Raw genomic sequence first — 12,177 nt, forward strand, 5'->3', positions numbered from 1 at the left:
GATCCCGCATGACGCAACAAAGATCATTTATGCTGCAACTAAGACCAGACAGAGCCAAGTAAATAAAAAACAAATATTTAAAAAAATAGAATGGATAATAACAAGATCCTACTGTATAGCACAGGGAACTGTATTCAATATCCTGGGATAAATCATAGTGGAAAAGAATATAAAAAGAAAATATATATGTGTATAACTGAGTCCCTTTGCTGTACAGCAAAAATTAACACAGCACTGTAAATTAATTATACCTCGATAAAATAAATAAAAATGTTTTAAAAGTTCACTCAGTAAATAAAATTAAAGTGCTCAGCACAATAGCCACTTTTGAGGTGCTAAGTGGCCACATGCAGCTAGTGGCTCCCTGGGCGGGCAGCACAGATATAGAGCAATTCCTTCATCACAGAACATTCTGTTGGACAGGACTGCCCTTCATGCTTTGTGGGCCTCAAGTCAGATGCATTAGACCATGTGAGGTGAAACAGTCAATATTATTTCTCTTAGACACTATGTCAGATTTCTGTCTGGGATATGAATACATAGTAAGTTGGTGTGAAACAAAACCAAAATTAGTTATAAGAGCATGTGGTGCCTTCAGGCACAAACTGTCCCAATCCCAAAGGGGAAACACCTGTCTCCCCACCTCCCTTCCCAGACTGAGGACACTCTCCGGCATCACTTTCTAGGGGGTGAGTTCTCTTCCAGAGCAGCCAAGGGGCAGGACCCTCTGCTGAATTTGAGAAGGCAGGAAGTCCAGTTCAGGGAGAGGGATTTTCCAAAATGAAGAGGAGGCAAAGGCAGGGATCAGTTGGGAGACTCACTGGTTTATTCAAAACAGCAGTTCTCAGAGTGTGGTCTTTGGAATCCTTGACATCACTTAGACCCTTTTATGAGATCCATGGGGTGCAACCTACTTTCACAGTATTATTAAGATATTATGTGACTTTTCACCATGTTGACATTTGCTTTGATGTAAAACTTTGCAATAATGAAGAAAGACTATGGCAGCAAACTGCAATAGTAATTATTTTCACCATAACTTACTTGCAGGGAAACAAAAAATAAATTTGCTTCAAAACATCCTGATTGACACATTAAAAATTCTTAATTTTTGTTCATAAATAATAATGGAAAAGAATATAAAAAATAATATGTATATATAATACAAAATTGAATCACTATGCTGTACAGTATGAATTAACACAATATTGTAAATCAACTATAATTCAGTAAAATAAATTTTATAAATTTTAATAAATGAAAATTCTTATCTTTAAATCCACATTTTTACAAAAAAGTTATTTCTTTCTTTTTTTTTTTTTTTACTTTTTAAAAGGTTATTTTAATGAACAACTTAGAAAATTCTCATGCATTTCTAAAGATTCAAAAACCTCTGTTTGAAAATCATGGCTTGAATCCATTATACCTGGCCCTCAGACAAGGTCTTGACACGTAGCAGGTGTTCAATAAACTTTTTCTGAGTAGATGGGTTTTATATGATTAGAGACAGGAGTTGGGCAAAGTCTACTGCTGGAGTGGGCAAGTCTAGGCAAGCACCAAGCTATGACCATGGGCAGCTGGGTTTAAGAAAGAACAACAAGAGAACATCAAATAGGAATCTGATGAGGCAATTAAGTCACCTAGGATGGGCTAACTGCTCATGGTTACCACCAGGAAACTGGCTAATGGGGACAACAAACCCCTTCCTTGGCCCATGGATGCCACAGTATGCACATATACACTATGCCCAGCATAGCAGGTTCTTTTTTACCATCCAGTCCTCACACAGAGGTATCCAAGAGAGAGCTAGAGGCAAACCTTGTCCCATGGAAAAATAGCAGGATTTGAAGTTTGGCAGTTCTGGAAGCTGTCATTTACTGAGTCTGTATCCTTGGGCACATTTCTTAAATTCCAACTTAGAGTCTTCTCGTTAGTAAAACAGAGCAAATAGCTATGTCACAGCATTGCAGGATGGATTACACGGGAGCATGTCTGTAAAAGGCCCTGGCACAGGGGTGGTGGATAATAAAGCTAGTTGCCTGACAGGGGCGGGAGGCCACAGTCTGTTATCCACGGTGATGAAGAAAGGAAAACCTCGGAATGGGAAAGAGGCCTAAGGCCAGACCCTGCTGCTAGGGCAGGAACACAGGTCCCTTGGGAGGGGCTGCAGCAGACAGGAAGTGAGGTGAGGAAAGGCAGTCTTGCATTCTCAAGGGAGCTGTGTTTGTTTTGTGGTTGACTGAAAAAAAAAGAGGAAGGGGATTTATCACACGTTCATGTCAGTTTCCAGGCACAATTTAAAGTCACTCCGCTGGCTCAGGTTGAGAAGATCCTCTCCGACAAATCCCAACATCCTGGCAGAAGACACACTGCTGAGCCAGAAGTGACCTGGCAACAGATGAGAGGGGAATGCGAGGTACAAGCATCTGTGCTACCAGTAAAATGGACCAAGAATGAGGACGCGATGATGTAAGAAGCTCCTGAAAGCCTCTCCAGCTTTTGAGTTACCCTTTGGTTTGCCTTCGGGAATATTTTCCTCATCTGTCATCAAGGACTCACTGAACCGAGGATACAGCCACACTCGGGACATTGTCTCTCAATCCTTCAGGTCATTCCAGCTCACCCCAAACTTAATTTCATGCGTATTTTATTCATTCATTCTTCCACTGATGTTTCATTTTCCCAACAGTTCTGGAGTGGATATACAATCAGATGCAAGTATTTCACTGGAACACAATTCTAGAAGTAATGTCACCGGGTCAAAGGACTTGTGCGACTTTTAATAGACACTGACTTATTTAATAGACACTGTACAGTATGAATTAACACAATATTGTAAATCAACTATAATTCAGTAAAATAAATTTTATAAATTTTAATAAATGAAAATTCTTATCTTTAAATCCACATTTTTACAAAAAAAGTTATTTCTTTTTTTTTAAATGTACTTGACTTTATTGATGTTTCTCTATTTCCCAAGGTACCAGTTTGAAAAAGCAGTTATTTCTTTATTTAGGCTGGGCCAGGTCTTGGTTGCAGCTCATGGGTTCTTTACCTGCAGCATATGGGGTCTTCAGTTGGCATATGGGATCTTTAGTTGCAACATATGAGATTTAGTTCCCCAACCAAGGAATGAAATCTGGCCCACTGCCTTGGGAGTACAGAGTCTTAGCCGCTGGACCACATGGAAAGTTCTTTAAATCCACACTGTAAAAGTATCTCCTATAGCCACTGAGGTGCTGGAGATCCTGGAAGCCCCTCATCCTGAGGAAAAGGAAGCTGGAGACTGAGATGCTCCCCAAAATGTGACACTCACAGTGGAGGAGCAGGGCAAAGTTGAAAGCATCACTCTTCAAGTAGTCTAGAGACACCCCCAAGAGCAGTCCTGGAGTCCACCCCCAAACTGGTGCCTGGTACCAGCATGAGCCCTCTGAGCCCCTCCTGCTTCTCAGGATTCCCAGGTGCTTCGGCCTCAGCCCCACCAGCATTCTTCAGCAGAAGGAGAGAGAATGTGGAGAAATCCATGTGAGAGGTTGTAATGGGTCAGATCTGAAAGGACACACACAAAGTCCTCTCCTGCTCCACTGGCAGCGACATGGCCCTGTGACCACAAAGGAGGCTGGGAAGTCTTCCCTATGTGTCCCCAAGAGGGCAGAACAATTAAAGTTGTCAGCAACAGTGAGTGTTCATTTCAATTTATTTAGCTTTCAAATGTTTAGTGACTGTTTACCACACACCAAGCTCTGTGCAAAGAACGGCCTGAGAATTGATTGAGCAGCATCTTGGTCGGAGAGAAGCTCTGAATCCACAGAAGCAGAGAAGACATGGTGGGAAGTGCCTGCCATCCCAGGAGAAAAGGAAAAGAGAACGTCTTCTGGAAGTTCATACAGTGATTCTAGATTGGAAAGTGCCTGGAGATGATAGGATTTGGACTCTACTTTCAGAGAAGAACAGGATACTGGTGGGAAAAGCTGGAACAGGAGCTTGGAAGCAGGGCCTTTTAAGTACAGGGTGTCATAAGAAATAGCACGATATTGAATTCATTAAATTTGTACACTCTAAAGTTATGAATGGTTGGAACAATTACTCATATAAAATGAAAAAGAGTCAAGTAAGATAAGGTAATCCAATTTTTTAGAAAGCTATATAAATCCAGATGAAATCATAGATATGTTGAGTGATAGTTTTCTATTTTCTAAAGTATTTTCTTGTTTATATAAACAGAAATGTGCCATAAACTGCTTTGCTTGGATAGACTAACTTCTCCCCAGCAGACCACAGAGCTAGGATGTAGATAAGTGAACTCAGTGCATTTCCACCCTCTCTCTGCAATTCCCCTGAGGCAGAGACCTCTTCTTTAGTCTCCCCTGTGGAACCAGTGCCTGACTCAGGGGCTCAATGAACACTCTCCAAAACACTACACTTGGTAAGTGGCCTCTCGTGTCCTAGTCAAGACAGTAACTTCCTCTAGAAGGCACCTCCAAACCACTGAAACTTACAGAATTTGGTTTGCTCTAACAGCAGGTGGCAAGTTGGAATACGGGCTTCTTTTGCTGATTTGTCAAGGAGCCCTGCAGCACTTGTACCATTCCTCACACTGCCCCTAGAGGACAGTATTGCTGCTTATGACAAACACACTGCCCCATTCCCTAGTTGTCCTCTCCAAATTAGCCCTAATCAGAGTTTTATAAACGTAGAGGATTTCTTTAAGGTACATCGATTTGCTTTTCTTCTTTAATCTCTCTTGGAAGCTATTGAAAGTCCACTACAGGTAACAAATATGAGGTGTGCCCCTGACATAAGTTGTCTCTGTGACACACAGACATGTACAATTATGTGTCCAGTCCCTCATCTGTGTCCACCTCTGTCCTGTCTCTCTATCCATCTATGAATAGCTGTTTGTGTAAAACAGCTTTTGACAGTCTATGTAATGTACTAGAGATGTTTTTCAATCATGTTGTCCCTGCTTTGTGATATGAATCTTTGGGGACCAAGTGGTCTGCTCAGAAGACAATGGGAATGTCCCTGACACCTTAGGAGGCCACGTGAAGGTGGGCAGTAGATCTCAGTGGAGTCATCCAAAGGGGGAGATCTGCTGAGCAGAGCCAAGGTCCATACTGTCTCCTGTTCCCAGAATACAAAGTCTGCCTTCCTGGGGGAGCTTTGCTAAAATCCTGTATATTCTAAGAAACATCAGGGTGAGAATAATGAGCAATGATTGTAATAATTGTGAGAGAGAGATGAAGTGATGATTTTAGTTACCTGGTTTGTTCCCTGCCAACAACAGCCTACACTATATTCCATTATAACCAGTGCTCAGCCATGTGAGAGCATTGATTCTGAGTGTATGACAGGCCCCCAGACCCGTACTGGGCAAAGTACACATGCCAATACTGCTGAATGAACACATTTAGGATCAGGACCTGACAGATTTGAGAATGTATTTGAAATCAGGACTCTCCTGGAGCTGTCCTGACAGGAGGACATCATAAATCAGCTGCCACCTCTCCTGCCAGGCCTGGGACACTGGAGAGCCTTCCCACAGCACCCCTCAGACAGGTCCTGCCTGGTTCCAGGTATTCCCCAGATCAAATCTCTCCATCTGCTCTAACTTCTCGGGCTCACTTTGGCCTCCTTGATTGTCCTACTGTGTGTTGTCCACTGTAGGGATCTGGGGACACCTTTAATTCCCTTGGGGAACTAATAAATACCAGATCCTATGGAGCTAAAGCTTAAATATGGGCTTTAATTGACTGCCAATAATTACATGGACAAGTAAAGTTCTACATGACTCTATCTTAATGATGCTGCTTTTCTTGAACAATGAATGGTAAACCTGATGGCATAAAATAGGTATGCGCTTTCTCTGAAGTGAGCATGCTTGGTGAATGTCACACTTTCTCTGATGATGCTCTAAAAGACCTGATACACTGCAAGAGAACAGAAGTAAAGTATGTCATGTTATAATGCGGTATAGAATGGTATGATAATTCTAAAATCTGCTATTATTCACTTGTGCTAGAGTGTGAATAGTGGTCTGTCAAACTTCTCATGCTTAGATGAAATTCAGAAGATGGTGTTCTAATCTTAACATGTATCTTGCACAAATATTGTTAATGTTGCATTTCTTATTGCAAAAATGAGCTGCTTCCCTAAGGAAAATCAAAAGTTAATGGTCACATCTCAAAATGCTAATAAATAGTTTCTTTTTTCAAAAAACCAAAAGTATCTTCTATGATGACATGGGAAGTACACATCAAGAGCTTCTGCTACATTCCAAAGTCCTGTGACTCAAGGAAAATTATCTGAATGAGCTGCATGGAATGCAATCTTCACTTGAAAGAGTGAATGACACTGGAAGATTTATGTAACTTAGTGAAACAATGTATTACTTACAAAAAATCTTATATTAGTATAAGAGATTCAGTATGAAAAAAAGCCTTAGGGATTTTGATGTAACAGAACAGTAAATAGTCAGTGATATAATTTCAAGTCCACTTTGAAAATAATCTTTAAAAAACTACCAGTTTTGTAGTTTTAGATTTGTATCAAAGATGAACTTACATAATTACCTGAAAAGATTATTAAAAATACTACTCCTACATATGTGTGGTGGTGGTGGTGTAGTCGCTAAGTCATGTCCGACTCTTGCGACCCCATGGATGGTAACCTGCCAGGCTTCTCTGACCATGGAATTCTCCAGGCAAGAATACTGCCATTTCCTTCTCCAGCATACGTGTGGGCCTTTTTATTTTCATAGATTTCAATCAAAGTAACAGATTCAATGTAGAAGCAAACATGAAAATCCTGTGGTCTTCTAATGAGACGGCAAGAAAGGGAATTGCAAAAAATATAAAAATGTAGAAAAATGTAGGCAGCATATTAAAAAGCAGAGACATTACTTTGTCAACAAAGGTCCATCTAGTCAATGCTATGGTTTTTCCAGTAGTCATGTATGGATGTGAGAGTTGGACTATCAAGAAAGCTGAATGTTGAAGAATTGATGCTTTTGAACTGTGGTGTTGGAGAAGACTCTTGAGAGTCCCCTGGACAGCAAGGAGATAAAACCAGTCAATCCTAAAAGAAATCAGTCCTTAATATTCATTGGAAGGACTGATGTTGAAGCTGAAACTCCCATCATTTGGCCACCTGATGCGAAGAACTGACTCATTGGAAAAGACCCTGATGCTGGGAAAGATTGAAGGCAGGAGGAGAAGGGGATGACAGAGGATGAGATGGTTGGATGGCATCACCGACTTGATGGACATGAATTTGAGCAAGGTCCGGGAGTTGTTGATGGACAGGGAAGCCTGGCGTGCTGCAGTCCATGGGGTCGCAAAGAGTGGGACACGACTGAACGACTGAACTGAACTGAACTGAAAAAGCTTCACTGTTCTCACTACCATGTTTGTTTTGGGAAATAACTTATTTTTCATATTAAATGCATGGGTTATTAATATTATTCTAAACAAATTAAAGAATTCAAACTTTATTATCTCTACCATGGAAAATGTCCATTGGACTCAGGCAGACAGTGTGGCAAGGAGCTCTCGGTGTAGGAGGGGAGGCATCAGGGCAAAGTTCCAGGTGCCTCCCGGAGGGCGAGGCTCTCAAAATCTCAGGGTCAAGGGTTGTGTCTGGAGCGACGACGCTCTATCTTGGGGATTCCCCCCGTCTCCCCGAGTTTCATTTTCTCTCTCACAGCAAGTGTCGGGCCCTCCTGCCTGGACTCTCGTGACGCGGCCCCAGTTCTCACTCCCATTGGGTGTCCGATTTCTAGCTGCCAGTATTCGACTCCGCGGTTCCGGGTTACAAAGTCTTTGTCCAGCAGCCAGACTCTCTTCTTCCCAGACCCCCAGGATGCGGGTTGTGGGTCCGAGAGCCCTCCTGCTGCTCTCGGGGGCCCTCGTCCTGACCGAGACCTGGGCGGGTGAGTGCGGGGTCGGGAGGGAACGGCCTCTGCGGGGAGGGGCGAGGGGACCGCCTGAGAGTCTAGGGGGCCAGGACCCCCAGGGAAGGAGCGACCCCCGCCGCCCCCGACCAGACCGGGGGCCTCCACCAGGTCCCGTCCTGTCCCTCCCTTGCTTCCCGACCCCTCTTCTCTACCCCCAAGTCCTGGTCCTTCTCCGACCTTTTCCGTCTCACGAGCTCCTCTCTCCCTCCCCCGCTCCCTGCCCGGTCACTAAGGACCCAGGACTCGCGCTGGGAGGAGGGTCCAGATCTCACCCCGCCCCGCCCCCAGGCCCTCACTCCCTGAGGTATTTCTACACCGCCGTGTCCCGGCCCGGCCTCGGGGAGCCCCGCTTCATCTCTGTCGGCTACGTGGACGACACGCAGTTCGTGAGGTTCGACAGCGACGCCCCGAATCCGAGGATAGAGCCACGGGCGCGTTGGGTGGAGCAGGAGGGGCCCGAATATTGGGAGGAGGAGACGCAGAGAACCAAGGACACCGCACAGTTTTTCCGAGTGAGCCTGAACACCCTGCGCGGCTACTACAACCAGAGCGAGGCCGGTGAGCGACGGGGGCCCGGGTCCAGGTCACGACCCCCATCCCCAGGGACCAGCCGGGATCGCCCCGAGTCTCCGGGTCCGAGGGTCACCCCAACACTGTGGGACCCGCTCTGCCCCCCGACCCAGGAGGAGGTCGCGGGGACTTGACGCGGTTTCATTTTCAGTTTGGGTTTAATCACTGCGGGTGGTCGGGGCGGATCAGGGTCTCACACAGTCCAAGAGATGTACGGCTGCGACGTGGGGCCGGACGGGCGCCTCCTCCGTGGGTATGATCAGTTCGCCTACGACGGAAGAGATTACATCGCCCTCAACGAGGACCTGCGCTCTTGGACCGCGGCGGATACGGCGGCTCGGACCACCAAGCGCAATGCTGAGGTGGCAGGTGATGCGGCCCGTGTGAGGAACTACCTGGAGGGCAAATGCGTGGAGTGGCTCCGCAGATACCTAGAGACCGGAAAGGACACGCTGGTGCGCGCAGGTACGAGGGACGCAGGGCCTTGGCTGGCTTCCCACGAGAAGAAAATGAGGTCTCTGTGGGAACAGCGCCCCAACTTCCTGTCAGGAGAGAAAGGAATCCGCCCAGGTTTTCATACTATGTACAAGATGGTGACTCGCCAATGGCCCCACTTGTTATTTAGTCGCTCAGTCGTGGCCGACTCTTTGCGACCCCATAGACTGCAGCACCCAGGCTTTCCTGTCCATCACCAACTCTGGGAGCTAAGCTCAAACTCATGTCCATTGTGTCTGGTGATGCCATCCAACAATTTCATCCTCTGTCATTCCCTTTTCCTCCTACCATCAATCTTTCCCAGCCTCAGGGACTTTTCCAATAAGTCAGCTCTTCACATCAGGTGGCCAAAGTATTGGAGTTTCAGCTTCAGCATCAGTCTTTCCAATCAATATTCAGGGTTGATTTCCTTTAGAATTGACTAGTTTGAACTCCTTGCTGTCCAAGGGACTCTCAAGAGTATTCTCCAACACCACAGATCAAAAGCATCAATTCTTCAGCACTCAGCCTTCTTTATGGTACAACTCTCACATCTATACATGACTACTAGAAAAAACATAGCTTTGACTCTGTGAACCTTTGTCAGCAAAGTGATGTCTCTGCTTTTTGATATGCTGTCTAGGTTTGTCATAACTTTTCTTCCAAAGAGCAAATGTCTTTTAATTTCGTGGCTGCAGTCACTGTCCACAGTGATTTTGGAACCCAAGAAAATAAAGTCTGTCACTGTTTACATTGTTTCTCCGTCTATTTGCCATGAAGTGATGGGGCTGGATGCCATGATCTTAGTTCTCTGAAGGACAATTAAGGAATCCAGTGTCTTTGACTAAGAAGCAGTAAACCATCCCCGAAAAAGTTGGTCAGTGCTGCCCTTTGACCCTGGCCACCTTCTTGTGAACCATGACTTTGTCTCTCAAGGCTTGTTCTTACCCTGAGAACATCTTAGGAGCCCTGACTCCAGCTTTTCTAAGTTATTCAGCCTCCTCCCACGTCAGGACCATTACTCTGTATTCTGCCCCTTACACGGAGCCTTCTCCCTTAGCTGTCACCCTGACTCCAGAACTTTCCAAGGACTAGGAGCTGTTCCCAGACCCTGGAGTCCAGGCTGATGTCTGGTGTTTGTGCTTCTTCTTTTCAAACCCACTCTCCTGTTTATTCTCAGGATGGTCACCTGATGCTGCTTCCAGTGGCCCATGGAGGTAACACAAAGTGTGAGTTTTCTGATTGTTTTTCCTCAGACCCTCCAAAGGCACATGTGAACCGTCACCCCATCTCTGACCGTGAGGTCACCTTGAGGTGCTGGGCCCTGAGCTTCTATCCCGATGAGATCTCACTGACCTGGCAGCATGACGGGGAGGACCAGACTCAGGACATGGAGCTTGTGGAGACCAGGCCTTCAGGGGATGGAACCTTCCAGAAGTGGGCGGCCCTGGTGGTGCCTTCTGGAGAGGAGCAGAGATACACATGCCATGTGCAGCACGAGGGGCTTCAGGAGCCCCTCACACTGAGATGGGGTAAGGAGGGGGTAGGAATGGAACTTCCTCTCAGATAAAGCAGGAGCCCTTCTGGACACATTCAGCCAGGTCAGGACTGAAGCCTGAAGTCTGGGCCCCTTCCCTTTCTTCCACAGAACCTCCTCAGCCCTCCATCCCCATCATGGGCATCATTGTTGGCCTGGTTCTCCTCGTGGTTGCTGTGGTGGCTGGAGCTGTGATCTGGATGAAGAAGCGCTCAGGTATGGAAGAGAGGGAGGGATCTGAGTTTTCTTGTCTCACTGGGCGGGTTTCTAGCCCAGGTGGAAGTTTGCCTGCCTCGTTACTGGAAAGTACCCTCCACACACATGTGGAATCTGAGCTGATGCTAAGACTGACCCTTTTGTAAAGTACATGTGAAAATGAAAGACAAATTTTTCATCTCCATAATTCCAGTTGGGGGCCTGTTCCTCAGCATTTGAAGGTCAGAAGGGAATGTCCCTGCTGAGGACAGACCTCTAGGAGGGCAGGTGGTCCAGTCCCTCCACATCTCCTTCTTTCATGTTCCTGAGCCTGTCCTGGATTTTTGGTCTCACTTCTGAAACGTTCTTTGTCATCCAGGACTAGGGAATTCCTCTAGGATCTCATGACTCAGTCTGCCCCATGGTCTCTCACGTGATACTTTCTTGTCACAGGTGAAAAAAGATGGAGCTACACCGAGTCTGCAAGTAAGTACAGAGGAGTTGTGATTCCTGAGACCCTTGTGAGGGTGCAGACAGGAGGCCATGGGGGACTCACGCTCCTCAAAGTGCCTTCTCCAGTTTCTCTCCTGTCGGTTCTGACCACGTCCTGGTTTTGTTCTCCTCCAGGCAGTGACAGTGCCCAGGGCTCTGATGTGTCTCTCATAGGTCCTAAAGGTGAGACCCTGGAGGGTCTAGATTGGGAGAGGAGTTGGGGCAGAGGGGACACACTGGGTGGTGGGGATCTTTGAGTGGGACATGTGAGCATGTGGGGGGCTGTGGAGAATGTCAGCCCTTACATGACTGACCTGAACTGGTTCCTGATTCTTTTCTCTCACAGTGTGAGACAGCTGCCTTGTGAGGACTGAGTGGTGCTCGGCCCCACTTTGTGACGTCAGATCCCCAGACTCCTCTTTCTGCAGCTGCATCTGAATGTGTCTGTGCTCCTGTTAGCATAACGTGAGGAGGTGGGGAGACTGACCACCGCGCCCCCTCCCCACCCTGACCTGTGTTCTCCTCCATCATCCACATTCCTGTTCCAGCAGAGATAGGGCTGGACCCTCTCCATCCCTGTCTTTGTTACATGTATACCGAGTAATGACGTCTTATTTCCTTACTGAAAATAAAATCTATATTGAAATTCTTTTTTCTAATACCTGCCAAGAGAGTTTACTGGGAAAGTAAAGTAGACAATTCCTTCAGTTTAAGAGAGAAAATGAACAGAAGCACCGGGAACCTTCCAGAATGATTTTGATTGCTGTGCTAAGTCTGTTGCAGGAGGGACAGGAGGAGACTCTGAGGAGCTGAGCATGGTCGGACAGGAGGAGACTCTGAGGAGCTGAGCATGGTCGGAGCCTGTGTCCAGTCAGTGCTCAGTGCATTGTGGGCTTTGATGTGGTCACTCCTGGGCTGGGTCATATTCTCAGCTCCTTTGTCCTTATCCCTTCAG

The 12,177-nt window shown here is 46.2% G+C and overlaps 1 protein-coding gene across 7 annotated transcripts in view; it reads left to right on the top strand.

The window, feature by feature from the left end:
* Positions 1–7,806: 7,806 nt before the first annotated feature.
* Positions 7,807–12,177, top strand: part of LOC145518365 (BOLA class I histocompatibility antigen, alpha chain BL3-7-like) — a 51,090-nt gene continuing 46,719 nt past the window's right edge. Inside the window, exons 1-8 of one of the 7 annotated variants that reach the window (XM_081522681.1) lie at positions 7,807–7,930; positions 8,243–8,512; positions 8,714–8,989; positions 10,255–10,530; positions 10,647–10,751; positions 11,184–11,216; positions 11,358–11,405; positions 11,569–11,868. In XM_081522681.1, coding sequence (XP_081378807.1) covers positions 7,861–7,930; positions 8,243–8,512; positions 8,714–8,989; positions 10,255–10,530; positions 10,647–10,751; positions 11,184–11,216; positions 11,358–11,405; positions 11,569–11,573 — 1,083 coding nt within the window. In that variant the 5' untranslated portion in view covers positions 7,807–7,860 and the 3' untranslated portion in view covers positions 11,574–11,868. Of the gene's footprint in view, positions 7,931–8,242; positions 8,513–8,713; positions 8,990–10,254; positions 10,531–10,646; positions 10,785–11,183; positions 11,217–11,357; positions 11,869–12,177 lie in introns of those variants that run through there. The other 6 variants (XM_081522686.1, XM_081522684.1, XM_081522685.1 and 3 more) reach the window with 6 other exon arrangements.

The sequence above is a fragment of the Giraffa tippelskirchi genome, chromosome 8 (genome assembly GCF_054371585.1).
Source record: "Giraffa tippelskirchi isolate mGirTip1 chromosome 8, T2T-mGirTip1v1.2.pri, whole genome shotgun sequence".
In the NCBI taxonomy this organism is placed as follows: Eukaryota; Metazoa; Chordata; class Mammalia; order Artiodactyla; family Giraffidae; genus Giraffa; species Giraffa tippelskirchi.